At 36.2% G+C, this 14,736-nt stretch overlaps 3 protein-coding genes across 3 annotated transcripts; 2 read left to right on the top strand and 1 right to left on the bottom strand.

The window, feature by feature from the left end:
* The first annotated feature begins 722 nt into the window (after positions 1–722).
* Positions 723–4,929, top strand: LOC116425337 (uncharacterized). Its single transcript, XM_076366555.1, has 3 exons — positions 723–867; positions 1,936–2,392; positions 2,762–4,929. The coding sequence occupies exons 1-3, from the start codon at positions 784–786 to the stop codon at positions 4,300–4,302; spliced, it is 2,082 nt and encodes a 693-aa protein (XP_076222670.1). The 5' UTR covers positions 723–783; the 3' UTR covers positions 4,303–4,929.
* A 3,579-nt stretch (positions 4,930–8,508) lies between these two features.
* Positions 8,509–10,805, top strand: LOC116425288 (uncharacterized). The gene is made up of 3 exons (XM_031972793.2): positions 8,509–8,678; positions 9,144–9,630; positions 10,164–10,805. Exons 1-3 carry the CDS (start codon positions 8,595–8,597, stop codon positions 10,703–10,705), a joined length of 1,113 nt encoding a protein of 370 aa, XP_031828653.1. The 5' UTR covers positions 8,509–8,594; the 3' UTR covers positions 10,706–10,805.
* A 1,810-nt stretch (positions 10,806–12,615) lies between these two features.
* Positions 12,616–14,420, bottom strand: LOC116425336 (3-hydroxyacyl-CoA dehydrogenase type-2). The gene is made up of 2 exons (XM_031972917.2): positions 14,122–14,420; positions 12,616–13,017 (listed from the first exon to the last, which is right to left on the bottom strand). The coding sequence occupies exons 1-2, from the start codon at positions 14,345–14,347 to the stop codon at positions 12,821–12,823; spliced, it is 423 nt and encodes a 140-aa protein (XP_031828777.2). The 5' UTR covers positions 14,348–14,420; the 3' UTR covers positions 12,616–12,820.
* Between the last annotated feature and the right edge of the window lie 316 nt (positions 14,421–14,736).

Below are 14,736 nucleotides of genomic sequence, written 5' to 3' on the forward strand. Positions count from 1 at the left end.
TAAATTATAACTCATGTTTCAAACTATAATTGCAAACAGACTTTCTGCGATCGTTAATTAATCCTTGCCTTATACTTTATTTTATAAAAACTTAAATTTCTATATATTTCATGTATATACTACATGTAAAATTGTATAAAAGAAATATAAAAATTTCAGTTCCCATAAACGTACATACACTCTCTTCATAATTGTATAAAATTATTAATAATTTTAAATGGAATATTCTTGACATCAAGGTATATTTAAAATTTAATAGTTGAATTCTGTAAACATTATGTTTAACAATAATTGATACGTTAAAGGCTATTGATATTTTTCTTCTAATGCCCACATTATTATTAACTAATTTGTTACTTGTATATACATATAAATTCATTGAACATCGACGGAGTATATTATATACTAAAATATTTTCCAAACGTAAATTACAAATTGTATTAAAGGTATTGCAAGCATTAGAAGGCAACTCGTGCTATGTGTAGAATATGTTATTAGATACGCATTTTAAAAAGACTTAATGAATTTCGGAAGATGCGCGACAGTTGCGCGAGTATTGATAATTGAACATATCAAATGTGTATCAATAGGTTAAGGAAGTAGAACAATGTTCCACGAAATTGTTCCTACTCCCAACTACCGTGGCATTGTTCGCCATAATTGACGGATACAGATGCTTAATTACCATTCGTTTCATCAATCCTTAAAAGCTGGATCATTACTCCGTATAAATACCCGAGAATTTGTTGGTAGATTCGAGTAGAAGCAAACGCAGAAGCAAAAATGCGTACAACAGTACTGTGTCTTCTCGCCATCGTTGGCGCTACGTGCGCCCTAAACATTCCATCTCTTCTGTCTCCGAAATCGGTAAACTTTCACTATTTATACATGTAACACTCTTCCTTTCTTTGAAACATAGTGACTGTAAAAGATTGTATCTGAATTTGAATTTAAAAATATAATGAAAATATTATTCGTGATATTTAAACTTTACAAACTTCGCGAGGAACTTTAAAAAATTATTCACCTGAAAATATTCTTACCTTCTATGAAAAATAATTTTTGGTAAAGTATCAAATGAGTTAAAAATTCATTTAATTATTGCTAAACTATTTCTCATCCAGCTTATTCTTTAATTAGTAAGGATATAGATGATTATTCTCTGCCAGTAGTGTTTGTACCATTAACATTAAAAAGCTCATTTCTTAGAATATGTTTTTAAATTTTTAGCTGATGCTTAAGAGAAATTTTAAGGAACAATTCGTATTTAAATTCGACACGAGAAACTATTTAATTACAAAATTAATTTAAATTCTCTAAATCAAAATGTAATTAATTTTTCAGTATTACATTGTCTAATTTTATTAGTATTTCCATGTTTATAAAACAGGAGTTTCAAGCTACCTAATTTTATTTAAATTGATACGTTTGTTGAACTTAATGACAATAATAATAGATGATCACGAAAATAACATTTAGATTATTTTGAGAAATAAAACTTTCTTCAATAAGGATTTTACTAAATTGCAAATGAAATAATTGAAAATTTAATGAAATGTTATTTACGTTATCCTTTGTTAATTCTCAGTTTCCATGAAAATACGACAAATCAAAAATAAAAGAAAACAATGCATACGGTGTACTATAAAAAATTAGCAAATTACAATTCAATGCTTCAAAGATTGCACTGTTATGTACATATATAACTCTAAACATACGAATTTTCCTCAAAAGAAAATAGATCATAATGTTGAATCTCCTAATAAACCAATAGAATTTCTTTATAATTATTTTCGATTTTCTTTTATATGGATAACTGTAGCAGTTTTAGTGTACATTCATTATACTACAAAAATTAACCGTTTAATTTATCATTACTCTACGTAAACGAAACATATAAGTGTGACTAAATAAATTTCATTTTCGATTGCATAGGCGATTGATCGTGGTACTGCGCTGTTAAATGGAAATCTTCCTAAACAGCAACAAGCTGCAAGCCAATCGTCCGATAGTTCCTCTTCATCTTCCCAAAAAGATGACAAGAATACTCAGGACCTAGCTAAAGAATTAGCGCAAAAGCTTATTGAGAATGCCGAGCACGGCGTAGGATCCATGGTACAATTACCATTGAAACTAGCCACTGGAGGTGTTAAAAGTTTTGAAGATGTTGCGAAAAACTGGTTAGGCGAAGTACTTAATCCAGATCAAATGAGGGACGAAGCTAAAGTTGCGAAAGCAGCCGGTGAAATGGCAAAGAAAGCCGGTTCTGTCATGAAGGATTCAATTGAGAATGCTGGAGTCAATTTGCTGCGTCCTGTAAAACTGAAAGCAAATATAATCGACAAAATTGCTCAGGCTATTGCAGGAGTGATCAAAGATCTTCTTGGTTCAGGTAATTTAAATTTAGCAATCTAATAAGTAATGTTTAGTGTCTCTTTTCGTTGTTGTATTCTATAATATATTTTCTAATCTACCAAATTTTTATTTTATACCTCAACTCCAATCTTTGATTTTACTAACGTTAATCTTACTAGTTATAACTCAATCGATTCCTCACTTTCAACCTATGATCTTGCTAATATTTTGTCTTCAAACTGTTTGTATAGATATGTATCTTACATTTAATTTCTGACATAGTTAATATAAATCTTGCCTGCAATGTCCAATCCCATAATTATTCTAACTTGAATTTTTGTCGTGTTACTACTCCTATTCCTATCGCCGCCTTTCTATTATTCTAATCAGAACCATTCTTTTTAAGGTTCTTCGACTACTGCAGCTCCTTCTACAACAGCACGACCTAGCAGGCCATCCCCATCCAGACCTGCTACATCAAGCTCAGCTGCTCCTTCTACAACAGCACGACCTAGCAGGCCATCCCCATCCAGACCTGCTACATCAAGCTCAGCTGCTCCTTCTACAACAGCACGACCTAGCAGGCCATCCCCATCCAGCCCTGCTACATCAAGCTCTGCCGCTCCAAGCTCTCCTGCTGGATCAAGCTCCCTGGCACCAACTTCGTCTTCTCCTGATGGATCAAGCTCAGCTGCTCCAAGTAATCCATCTTCGTCAGAGTCCCCGGCACCAACTTCGTCTTCTCCTGATGGATCAAGCTCAGCTGCTCCAAGTAATCCATCTTCGTCAGAGTCCCCGGCACCAACTTCGTCTTCTCCTGATGGTTCAAGCTCAGCTGCTCCAAGTAATCCATCTTCGTCAGAGTCCCCGGCACCAACTTCGTCTTCTCCTGCTGAATCAAGCTCCCCGGCACCAACTTCGTCTTCCCCAGCTGAATCAAGCTCCCCGGCACCAACTTCGTCTTCTCCTGATGGATCAAGCTCAGCTGCTCCAAGTAATCCATCTTCGTCAGAGTCTCCGGCATCAACTTCGTCTTCTCCTGCTGGATCAAGCTCGGCTGCTCCAAGTAATCCATCTTCGTCAGAGTCTCCGGCAACAACTTCGTCTTCTCCTGCTGGATCAAGCTCGGCTGCTCCAAATAATCCATCTTCGTCAGAGTCTCCGGCATCAACTTCGTCTTCTCCTGCTGGATCAAGCTCAGCTGCTCCAAGTAATCCATCTTCGTCAGAGTCTCCGGCATCAACTTCGTCTTCTCCTGCTGGATCAAGCTCGGCTGCTCCAAGTAATCCATCTTCGTCAGAGTCTCCGGCATCAACTTCGTCTTCTCCATCTAGCTCGCCCCGCCCGACTCGTCCATCGAGACCAACTCCATCTCGTCCAGCTAGACCAAGTCCGCCTCGTCCGACACTTCCCTCGAGACCAACTCCATCTCGTCCAGCTGGATCTAGCTCGCCTCGCCCGACACGTCCATCGAGACCAACTCCATCTCGTCCAGCTAGACCAAGTCCGCCTCGTCCGACACTTCCCTCGAGACCAACTCCATCTCGTCCAGCTAGACCAAGTCCGCCTCGTCCGACACTTCCTTCGAGACCAACTCCATCTCGTCCAGCTGGACCTAGCTCGCCTCGCCCGACTCGCCCATCGAGGCCAACTCCATCTCGTCCAGCTAGACCAAGCTCGCTTTTGCCGACACTTCCCTCGAGACCAACTCCATCTCGTCCAGCTGGATCCAGCTCGCCTCGCCCGACACGTCCATCGAGACCAACTCCATCTCGTCCAGCTAGACCAAGCTCGCTTTTGCCGACACTTCCCTCGAGACCAACTCCATCTCGTCCAGCTAGACCAAGCTCGCTTTTGCCGACACTTCCCTCGAGACCAACTCCACCTCGTCCAGCCGGATCAAGCTCGCCTCGTCCGAGCACAACCCCATGTCAGTGCAATGCATAACTGTGTCTCATCTAATGAATCCTTAAGTCTCATCCAGGTAGACCAACTTCACCCCGTCTTACTATCACTAGGGATAGTATTTTGAGAAGTCTGAAGGTTCATGTAGACATTTAATTTGGGATTCAGCTACCCATCAACTCCTCATAGCTACTGTAAGATTAGTAAAAGGAATAGGCTTCTATTAACGTGACTTATCTAAACAACTTGATCAATTTTCCTGGATTAAATGATTAGTTCCTATTGCAAGAAATACGGCGACTCAAGCTCTTGTTCCTGGACTGCGGAAACACCCCCTGCGCTATTCGATAAGCTGATAACAACGTGATGTGTAGTTAGAAATTTGTTGGTGGAATAATATTCGTTTATTGTATCATTTTGCAAATGTACAAAAGTGTGCCACGTACCGGTACAATTGTATTTGTGATTAATGTTATACTTGAAAGATGTTTGCAAGCGATTTTGCTGAGTACCCTATTAAAGATGTTCTGGCTGCAGTGTCTCATATTCTTGGTTGAGACGGAAGGTTATGATAAATGGATGATTTAATTAGTATACATGTAATTTGCTTTTATTGCATGTAATATGTACAATGTAGAAAATATAGATGCATTTAAAAAAAATGATAAATGTGTTGTTTTATTCCAGTGTAGTGATACTTGCATAAATGTTAGTATAGCTAGACGACATTTTCCTAAAGAATTGAACATTATTGAATTCAATTACCTATAAAATTCTTTACCCTCCACCTGAAATGTGTACCTAACTACAAGATATAACATCCACAGGAAAGACTTTTATAAGATTATAATATATAAAATTACTTTGTTTCTATTGACTTCAAAGTCACTAAGTAAGTTATTTGTAAACGCCTATACAAATATAAAATTCAAAGTCGTCGAATTCTTATTCTTATATTTGAACACAGAATATAAATTATAAGTTCATCTTTTCTTAAATCTGTTCTTAGAAATAAAATACTTTTGTTCATACTCGTATTTAGTGACACCGAATAGCGTTGGTGTTAGATAAATTTATTTTTCGCATTTCTGTTAGAAAGTAAATGAAATCTATGTGGATCCATTTTATGGGGAGGTAAACTACGAAGTACCTTATCGTTTGCACCCTGATCTTACCCAAACTCAATCCAAATAAGAATAAACGTTACTTAACACTATTCCCACCGCGACCGGTCAAATGACCGGTCTTTAGCACAACTTATATTTTTTAGTATAGAATGAAGATAATAACCAATTTGACAGTATAAAAATATAGTTTCATTTATTCAGAAGTATATAATGTACATTTTATTCGTTTCCACCACGTTTTTTACAAACAGGCTTCTTGATTGTACATTTTTTTCATACGTACTTTTTACATTTTAGACAGATTTTGTTAGTCTTATTGTCTTTGCAATATCTTATCTGGCATGTATTCCGTTCACGTGAACCTCTACTTGTATTTGTGACGGGTGTTAGTTGATCTTCTTTGCCTAGCTGTAATACTTTCTGCTATTCAATGACAAGTTCTTCTACTAATTGAAATAAAAATTCTTGTCTCGAAATTTCTTCTTCCGTGGTTTCCTTATATAAAACCCGTGCATTTATCTCGGCTAAGTCTAGGATATTGAAAAATACATGTAAAGGCCATCTCCGACATTTACATTTTACCGATTTTACCGAGGCCGATAGGCGAACGAGAACTGTAAACACTTGGAAGTGCCGTAAAGCAGTCCTTGAAAGGCACTTCTCGGCTAAAATCATGCCACAACTGCATTACCTTTCGTCCGTAACGGCTTTATAGTTTTGAAATTGAGTCTTTGAGAGAATACAATTACAAAAACAAAGACTACAAATTTTTTCAGAAAATGACAATTTTTGAGGGGAGTGAGGCAAGGGGAGCGCTCACTCGCGGTACTTGGCCCGGCAGTTATGGCAACAGTGACGCCAAGTTATTGGTCGAGTCGTGCAACAGAAAATGCTCGGATTTCGGCGACTTTTACCGAATTCCGGGGACACGGAGACTTGACTACTATGTTTCCTGGAAGGACCGAGATGGAGCGTGTGTCCGTTTCCCCTTGCCCCTCTCCCCTCTGAACTTTGCTGAGCTCAGCCAAGATGAGGGAAGTGCACTGTATGTTCTTAATGAAGGTAGATAATTTTGCCAAGAAAGTTGTTTATCTTTATTCGATGAAATGTTTTGTTTTATTCAAGAAGTAACCCTTTGAGGACGAATGTCGTCATTTCAGCGACATCAAGCTTTCATATATCGAATACAAAGTTATGAACAAACAACTGATTCCTTCAAATAACAAGAAATCAGTGATTAGTTTTCTTTTCCTCTCGCATTTAAGACTTCGATGTATAATTTAATTTCCATCACGAAGTGTTTCCAATGCTTCAAGAAATCCTCATCCGCAAAAGGTTAAATATATGTTGAAAAACCAACTTCTCGAAAGTTCACTGAAAATTTTGTTTGAATATTTTTATAATCAATTAAGTAAATGGTGTAATTAATGTGTTCGCATGTTAATCTACTAAATTTGTAACAGTTCATTTATTATTAATTTATGTTAAAAAGTGGTAATACATTGAATGTTTAAATTAGATACAGAAGAAATAAAAAATGTAAAGTGTATTGAAGTTTGAGGCGAATTATAAGACGTTAGGAAAGAATTTTCTGAGTTCTAATATTTGAATTTTGGAATACAGTATTTATATTGTTCTAGATGTTTCCTTGCAGAATTAAAATCGTCGAAAATAGAAGTATCATCTTTATTTAAATAATTATAAATCTTCTGATAAATAAATTGTGCGTACTATGTGCCTCTCATGTTCTAAGTCAATCCTTGAAACTGAAAGTGCATGGTGGAAGGGGAAACATAAAAAGCCGCCACTGTGTAGAAACGAAATTTGACGTCAATGTTCGTTACATCTCACTGCGTCGCATTTTGTTCCGTCTGCTGTCTTCGTCACGCAGTTCGGTCAATAACGTCAACTGTTGTTCTATAGTTATTGTCGCGAGCATCCTGAGTGCAAGAGTCCCCTTGTCCCCGTAACTTTTTAACCTTTAGGATTGCCTCAGGATGTGAGAGGTGCATAGTTCTTTGGAGGAAATAAGAAACACTGTGGAGGCTTATAACTGATTCATCTTTATTAAATAATACTTAAGTAAAATTAGAAAATATTATATTGAGTGTGTTCATTGTATAAAATGAATTAGAAAATAGAAGAGAATTCTTGTTCATATAACGAAGTTAGTAATTTTAAGAAAAATGAAAATTTATTAATAATTATTGAAGAAAGTTACCTTTACCTGAAAAAAGAAAAAAATTTGTAACATTACAGTAATGTTTATAAGAGAAATATTTATTTTGCATGTATAGTTATTCGTCAAAATTTATATACACAGTTAAGTTAAACTTCTAATAATTAAATAGTAGATTTTATAATTACGTATCTTCGGTTCATTTATATTTCTAGGTATATAATTGTAAAAAGACATCGCCATTACTATTTTACTTTTGAAATATCTGAAATTCAGTAACATATTTACATATTCATAAACTAACTATATTAAATTAAAGTAATGTTTAAACATAAAAGTTGAAGAAATAACACCATAAATAATGGAGTTGTATTAATGTTGTAGTCTATACTTTTTATAATAAAAATATTTAATAATTTTAAATAGAACACTTTGATCAGGAAAGTTCATCATATTTTTAACTTAATTGTAAAATTGTATATAAATTATTGTCAATAATAATATTAATGTATTTTTAAATAATAATTTATGTATTAAAGATTTCTCGTCTTTCTGTTATAACGCATATCGTATTATTAACTTAGTTTATTTTTAATGCATACTGTTTACTGAAAGTACATATCGTACATATTAAAATATTTAATATTTGCTCATATAATATAATTCCTTCAATAATTGATATTAGAAACTAATACTACACGCCAATTATTCTTCCTGCATTCATAACACGTTTCTTGTCAGTTTTGTATGCTAATAAAGACCCGATGATGTTCTGGAAAATGCGCGACAGTGTGCGTATGTATCGAACATTCTTCCTATAACAATAGATTACGGAAGTTGAAACAATATCCTGCGAAATCATTTGTTATAGTCGTGACACTGTTCGTCATTATTGGTGAACGCAGGTGCTCGTTTATTATTTTTCTTATCGTTCTCTAGCAAATGGAGCGTCGCTTGCTATCACCGTATAAATATCCGCGAATTCTCTGGTAGATTCGAGTAGAAGCAAAAGCAGAAGCAGGTGCAACATGCGTGCAACAGTACTGTGTCTCCTCGGTCTTGCTGGCGCCGTGTGCGCCCTGCAACTTCCCTCACTTCTTCCTCCAAAATCGGTAAGCCATCGCTATTATACGATACCTTTCCTTTCTTCGAAGGATAGTAACAGTAAAAGATTATTTCTAAATTATATTTACCACTTCTAAGTTGAAACGTTGTCTTTCATGTTTGAAAATGATGAATTTCTTGCTAAGCTTCGCAGAATTATTACTACATGGCAAGATTCATCACTTTCGTATATATTATTCATTTATTGAAGTGTTCGAAATAGAGAATTAATACTTTGCTTATTAGAAGTCAAGATTTACATTCTACTATATGGGTTTGATGTTCCTAGTGTCTTCTAATTAATAGCCTACGCTCTATATAGGGCAGCCTGAAAGGAACTGACGTCGAACGAGACATTATATTGTTACTATTATTATTATTGCTTTATAAAATTAAAGTACTCAATTATCCCGTTTCCTATACAGTTGAAGTATTCTGAAATTCCTAAAGAAATTTCATTTTTGGTTTTACAGCTGGTTAACGCTGGTTCCTCATTATTGAACGGAAATATTCCTAATTTAAACCCTGTACCATCTAAAAAGCCTGACCAATCAGACCAATCAAGTTCGTCTGAAGAAGATGATGACAAACAAACTCTGAAACTTGCCGATGATTTGACAAAAAGGCTTATTAAGGTCGTCCAGAATGGACTGGGTACAATGAAGTCAACAGCAGAGCTACCATTCAAAATTGGCTTTGGACTAGTAAACTCACTCGTAACTGAAACTCAAAACTGGATGAAAGAAACGATACCAGTCTTTCAAAAGGACGCTCAGCAGACGTTCAGTCTATCCTTACAATTGGCAAATAGTATTGTCAGGGATATCATAAGGTCTATTGAAAACGTCGGATACAATTTGGCCCATGGTTTCTTAGTGACTGAGGATTTGAAAAGAAATATTAACGCAGATGTCGCAAGATGGTTGAAGGACATTCTTTCACCTCCGGCAAGACAATCAGGTAATGGAAATTGAAGAAATATTCGAGATCTAATTTAATTGAAAAGTAATATGTAAGTCCTTCCCTAGCTATAATAGGTAGTCCCTCTGCTTCTGATCCTATTAGAACCATTTTCAAATTCTGTATTTATAGCTACCTCAACCTCAACGTCTTATCCTATCATCACTTCGAGTGCAACTTTTAGTTCAATCGACACTTTTTCTTCAACTTCTAAGCGTAGTGGACAAACTCTATTAGTTCTAACTCATTCTTCTAGTTTTGCTACAAGCGATACCTCTTCTTCATCTTCTTCTTCTACTAAGCTTGTTTCAGCTGCTTCTGGTCCTATTAATGCTGGTTGTTTTACTCCCGTTCCGGCTATGCTGATATTCGTTTTCTATTAGTATAACTTTCTCAATTTCTAAAAGCTCCTCTTCGTCATCAATCTTGCGATATCCTGCGAATTTCACCAAGTTCGACTAGGCTAAGTCCGATGCATCCTACTAGAACCAGTTCATTGAGACCTACTTAAACAACGAGTACATTTCGTTCAGGGAAATCCTCGAATCACAATGAAAACAGCGATGAAACAAACTCGAGGCAGCGGAGAGGTCTCGGAGACATTTTGTCGGGAGTAGCAAGTGGCTTCGGTCAGCTACTTAATGCCAGTCCTATTGGAAACTTGGCAGCTGCTTTGTCTTCGGTTGACTTCAGCCAAATCACCGAACCTATACCTCAAATAGAGGAACCAGCGGATGTAAACGACTTGGCCGATCTTCCTGGATTAAAAGATAAAATTCAGCAAGCGAGGAATTTGACGACTCAAACTCTTTCCCCTGGAGAGGAGGATCTTCCCGCTGCTATTCAATCAGCTCTAAACAACGCGGTACAGAGTGAGAATCCTGTTGGCAACATATTTAACCTGGAACGTAATATCCTGGCGATATACAATAATGAGGCAAACAGCAGCCCAGTTCCTGAAGTAAGCGACGCCATAAATCAGGAAGGTTTGCAACTGGTTAAAGAGTCCATTGACAGTTTGCTGAGTGTTTTATCGCAAGACGTTCAAGATTTAGTGAAATCTATTCTTGATTGAGATGAAAAATTATAATAAATGATGCTTTTAATTGAAAATTAAATTTGTATAGGGCATATAACATGTACATTGTAGAAAATATAGATGCATTTCAAATAAATTGTGAACGTATTGTTTTATTTGAATTTGGTGAATGTTTAAAAGATGTTCGTAGCAGCAGACGTACTGTTTCCGAAGGGTTCATTATTGTTCAACTGAATCGATTGAATGTGTTATGTATATATTATTCAAAAAAGAAAAAACTTCGAAAATATCCCCTTTCTTCCACCCCCATTCGCATTTACACTTTAACCCTTTGTGGACGAATGTCGGAATTTTGCTGAGATCAAATTATCATGTTTGGAATACCAAGTTGCGAAAAAATGATTTAATTATTCGAACAGCAAGAAATCAGTACACAGTTTTCTTATTCTCTATGATTTAAGCATTTAGAATTTAATTTAGCAGAGTCTGCAGAAGGTTTTGTATACTTTCAACGATCTTCGTCCGCAAAGGGTTAACACTATTAGATAAGGGACACTATCCTACACCGTGATTCGTTATCTATGCATCAGAGTAAGTCATGTTCAAAGGTTCATCCTTGGTGAATCGCTACCATCGAGGTAGTTTGTGATTCGGAACTCAACGATGTCAAAATTAATGAATGAATCGTGAGAAGTGGATGATTCCCTCTTTCCCATCGATCCACTACATAACAACACATTGACACCGACGTATCACTGACAGAACAAACGAGTTTCTTTCATCGAGCGGCGAGTATTACTCTCCGTGCTTTATTAATATACTTCAAGTACGTAAACATAAATACCAAAACGAATAAAAAGTGAGATACTTTTGAAATCACTGTTCAGTTATTGACATCGATTTTCATCACAACTGACTTTCTCGAGTACAGTATTCACCCGATGGAGATCATGACAATTAACAGAACCGATCGATACCACGAGATACCAATTACAGTGGCGAGGTTAACACGTTGAACGCTTTCTAGTCTTGACTATTCACTCGTATCCCAGAAAAAACGGACTACCGGAACTGTCCGAGTCGCTGCCAGTCACTGCTAACAATCTGTACCGTCGTGATAAAATTGTCATCTTGCGTGCATAAAACATGAGGATATTCCGGCACGCGGGAATGCGCTCCTGTACCGCAAATCTACACGCGGAAATATGAAAGAAGCTCTCGACTATGTAGTTCTCGCGGAGCGTCGATGCGAAGCCTGTAGGGTTGTCGATGGAGACTACCGAACCTGGCTCCGGGTTCGGCGGGAGGAGGCGACCGAGAGAAAACGAATGGTGCGGGAAAGGAAAGGGTCGCTCGAGCGCATATTTCCACCTTGCCGCCTCCATCGTGAGCGTTAAAATACATTTTCCAAGGAAGTGTCGTCACGGGAGGGCCTCCAGCTGCTGGTCGTGATATTCTACATGCGTAATGCTCACGCGGATATTTCCATACATAAATTTCATCCGGGAGAAAGTAGGTGGCGGTGCAGTTGCACGTCCTCGCTGATGATGCCGTCTTCAAGACGTGCTCGAGAATCCGCCGGCTGATCGCGTCTCGCGATGCTTACGTCCGCTATCATTTTTATCGTTACGCAACCCGCGTTAAAATGTTTTTTTGGCAAACTTTATTGTGTGATATTCAACAGTATGACCGCGGAGTTGTTTAGTTCTATACGAGTGACTCGTGGTAATATGCAATGGTCTAACTACTATTTCTCAGTTGTTGGAAAAGAAACTTTTGTGAAATGCTCTTGGATTAATTAAATACTAATACTACAATGTTCTTAATATTATTAATCATTGTTAATTATTAATATTAGTAACTGTATATGTTATTCATATATTATTAATTGTGTATTATTATTATTTAACTATACAGGGTGTCATATAACTGGTTGTACTACCGGATAGAAGCTGACTCTATGCGAAGAAATAAGTCGAAAATAAAGAATAAAATTTGTTTATATGAGGCTTAAGTTTGATTGTATAGTTTACTATTGTATATTCGTGCACCGTACAAGTATTTGCTTTAGCCACATTACTTTTACTTAAATACATAATTAATGCAGGCGCACGCGGTAAATGTATAAAAAAAAGTTGCATCATCTTTTCTTCATTTCGAATCATCTTTTTGACCATCGTCTGTCTGATTATATCTGTAGCCCATATCAATACGAATGTTTTCACCATTAATTATCGGATTTTCGATGCACGCTTGAATCAGGTGAGCAACCTCCTCGCAACATCCGTAACGTCTTGGCGTCAAAGTCATGTTGATGTTGCGTTTCTTGACTTCTGGTTTTTGTGTGCCTGAAAAAAAGAAAATAAAATATTGGTGAAAATGTCTAAGACATGAACAGTTTTAAAATGAGAAATCTTCTGTTTTATTAATTCGGCAAGGTTTTTAATCTTTTACAACTGAAATTTTTCAATTGAAATATCAGAAAGATTGAACAAAACTTGATAACCCTACTTCTGCTTTTAACTTTTCGATTTATTATACAACTTAATTTCAAGATTTTGGACCAAATCCTTCCATTTAATTTTCTTTGGTGCCCTACGAAGGAAATAATGAAAGCTAAAATAATAGTATTGCTTTCTAATGAATATATTTATGTAAACAAATATCACGATGAATGAGCACAAAAATTGCATAACATTCCCAATACGTTATAACATATATGATAATAAAGTTTGACACTTGGAACCTATATCTTCGAGATGTTATAACAGTGAAAAGGCATAACTATCTCTTTATTAAGATTTAACAGGGTTAAAACTTGACAACTTTTGCAGTGAAGTATCAAACGATCCAGTACGACATTCATCTCATTGAAAAGCTCTTTTGACGCTTTTATTTGGATTCTAATCATTATACTAAATTTATGAAATATACTGTTTGTTAACATACTGCATACTGTTAACGAAAAATCTCGGTTTTATATAAAGACACTTGGCTATGTAACTTTGCTGATTAGCACAGCATTTAAAAACATTAAATTTGATTAGAACTGATTATCCATTTAAAATATATTACATTACAATATGATATTTTAGTGTTTCTATATATAATGATGTAGATTAATCTCACTGAAAATCAGAGGTAACTCTCACTCACCACTTGATTTCATACAGTAAAACTATAAAATCTGATATTTAATATTATACTTTGTATAACGCATGAATTTGAGAAATATTGAAATAAAATAACTTTGTTTCTCAATGTATGTGTGATTTTTCGTCGAGTTAGTTTCACAAAATATCGTCTTTATCTCATCAGAAAATGTTCAAATATTTCTAGTGAAAAACTTCCAAGTGTAACGAGTTAATATCATTTTGTGAAATAAAATGTATGCCGTTTGTCTTAGAAATATAGATAGAATAACAAAGATGAAAAAGTAAAATTCATCTTACATGTCATAGGGCTGTCTATGTAACCAGGACATATACCGACGACTCGTATCCCCTTCTGTGCAAGCCCTCTCGCTAAAGGTATTGTCATGCCTGCAACCGCAGCTTTCGAGCCACCGTAAGCGACGAATTCCGGTGGCGCATCATACGCCATCATACTCGCAAGATTGATAATGACTCCCCTCTGTCGATGCGCATCCGGTTTATTTTCCGCCATGAGACCCACCATTAACCGGGTGACGTTAAACACACCCCACACATTTGTATCGAATTGACATCTGTACAAGTCCACCGAATGTGGTTTTTTGTTCTTGAAATCGTATATAGGATGAATACCGGAGACACCAGCGGAATTCACGAGCACGTTCACACCGCCGAATTTTTCCTTCACGCATTTTATACTCTCCAACACGTCCTTCTCAACTCGCACCTGTAAAGTAATTTAATAAATTACTTTTAAGTAATAATGAAATGGGAGACGAGCTAATTATTTGGATGTACAATAATTTTGGCAGAGTTGGATGGAACAGGTAGAAAAGGTAGGCAACTATGTAAAAGGTAAAACAAAATTTAGACCACAATGTGTTTTAAGATCTAAGTATACAAATATATTTTTCA

This window comes from Nomia melanderi, chromosome 4 (genome assembly GCF_051020985.1).
Source record: "Nomia melanderi isolate GNS246 chromosome 4, iyNomMela1, whole genome shotgun sequence".
In the NCBI taxonomy this organism is placed as follows: Eukaryota; Metazoa; Arthropoda; class Insecta; order Hymenoptera; family Halictidae; genus Nomia; species Nomia melanderi.

Bases quoted from the DNA above. Each gene is read 5' to 3' on its own strand.
- LOC116425337 (XM_076366555.1), top strand. From the start codon at position 784: ATGCGTACAACAGTACTGTGTCTTCTCGCCATCGTTGGCGCTACGTGC. The intron at 868-1,935 runs GTAAACTTTCAC...TCGATTGCATAG, and splicing joins CTCTTCTGTCTCCGAAATCG to GCGATTGATCGTGGTACTGC. The intron at 2,393-2,761 runs GTAATTTAAATT...ATTCTTTTTAAG, and splicing joins CAAAGATCTTCTTGGTTCAG to GTTCTTCGACTACTGCAGCT.
- LOC116425288 (XM_031972793.2), top strand. From the start codon at position 8,595: ATGCGTGCAACAGTACTGTGTCTCCTCGGTCTTGCTGGCGCCGTGTGC. The intron at 8,679-9,143 runs GTAAGCCATCGC...TTGGTTTTACAG, and splicing joins CACTTCTTCCTCCAAAATCG to CTGGTTAACGCTGGTTCCTC. The intron at 9,631-10,163 runs GTAATGGAAATT...CATTTCGTTCAG, and splicing joins ACCTCCGGCAAGACAATCAG to GGAAATCCTCGAATCACAAT.
- LOC116425336 (XM_031972917.2), bottom strand. From the start codon at position 14,347: ATGGTGGGTCTCATGGCGGAAAATAAACCGGATGCGCATCGACAGAGG. The intron at 13,018-14,121 runs GTAAGATGAATT...TCTTTTTTTCAG, and splicing joins CATAGACAGCCCTATGACAT to GCACACAAAAACCAGAAGTC.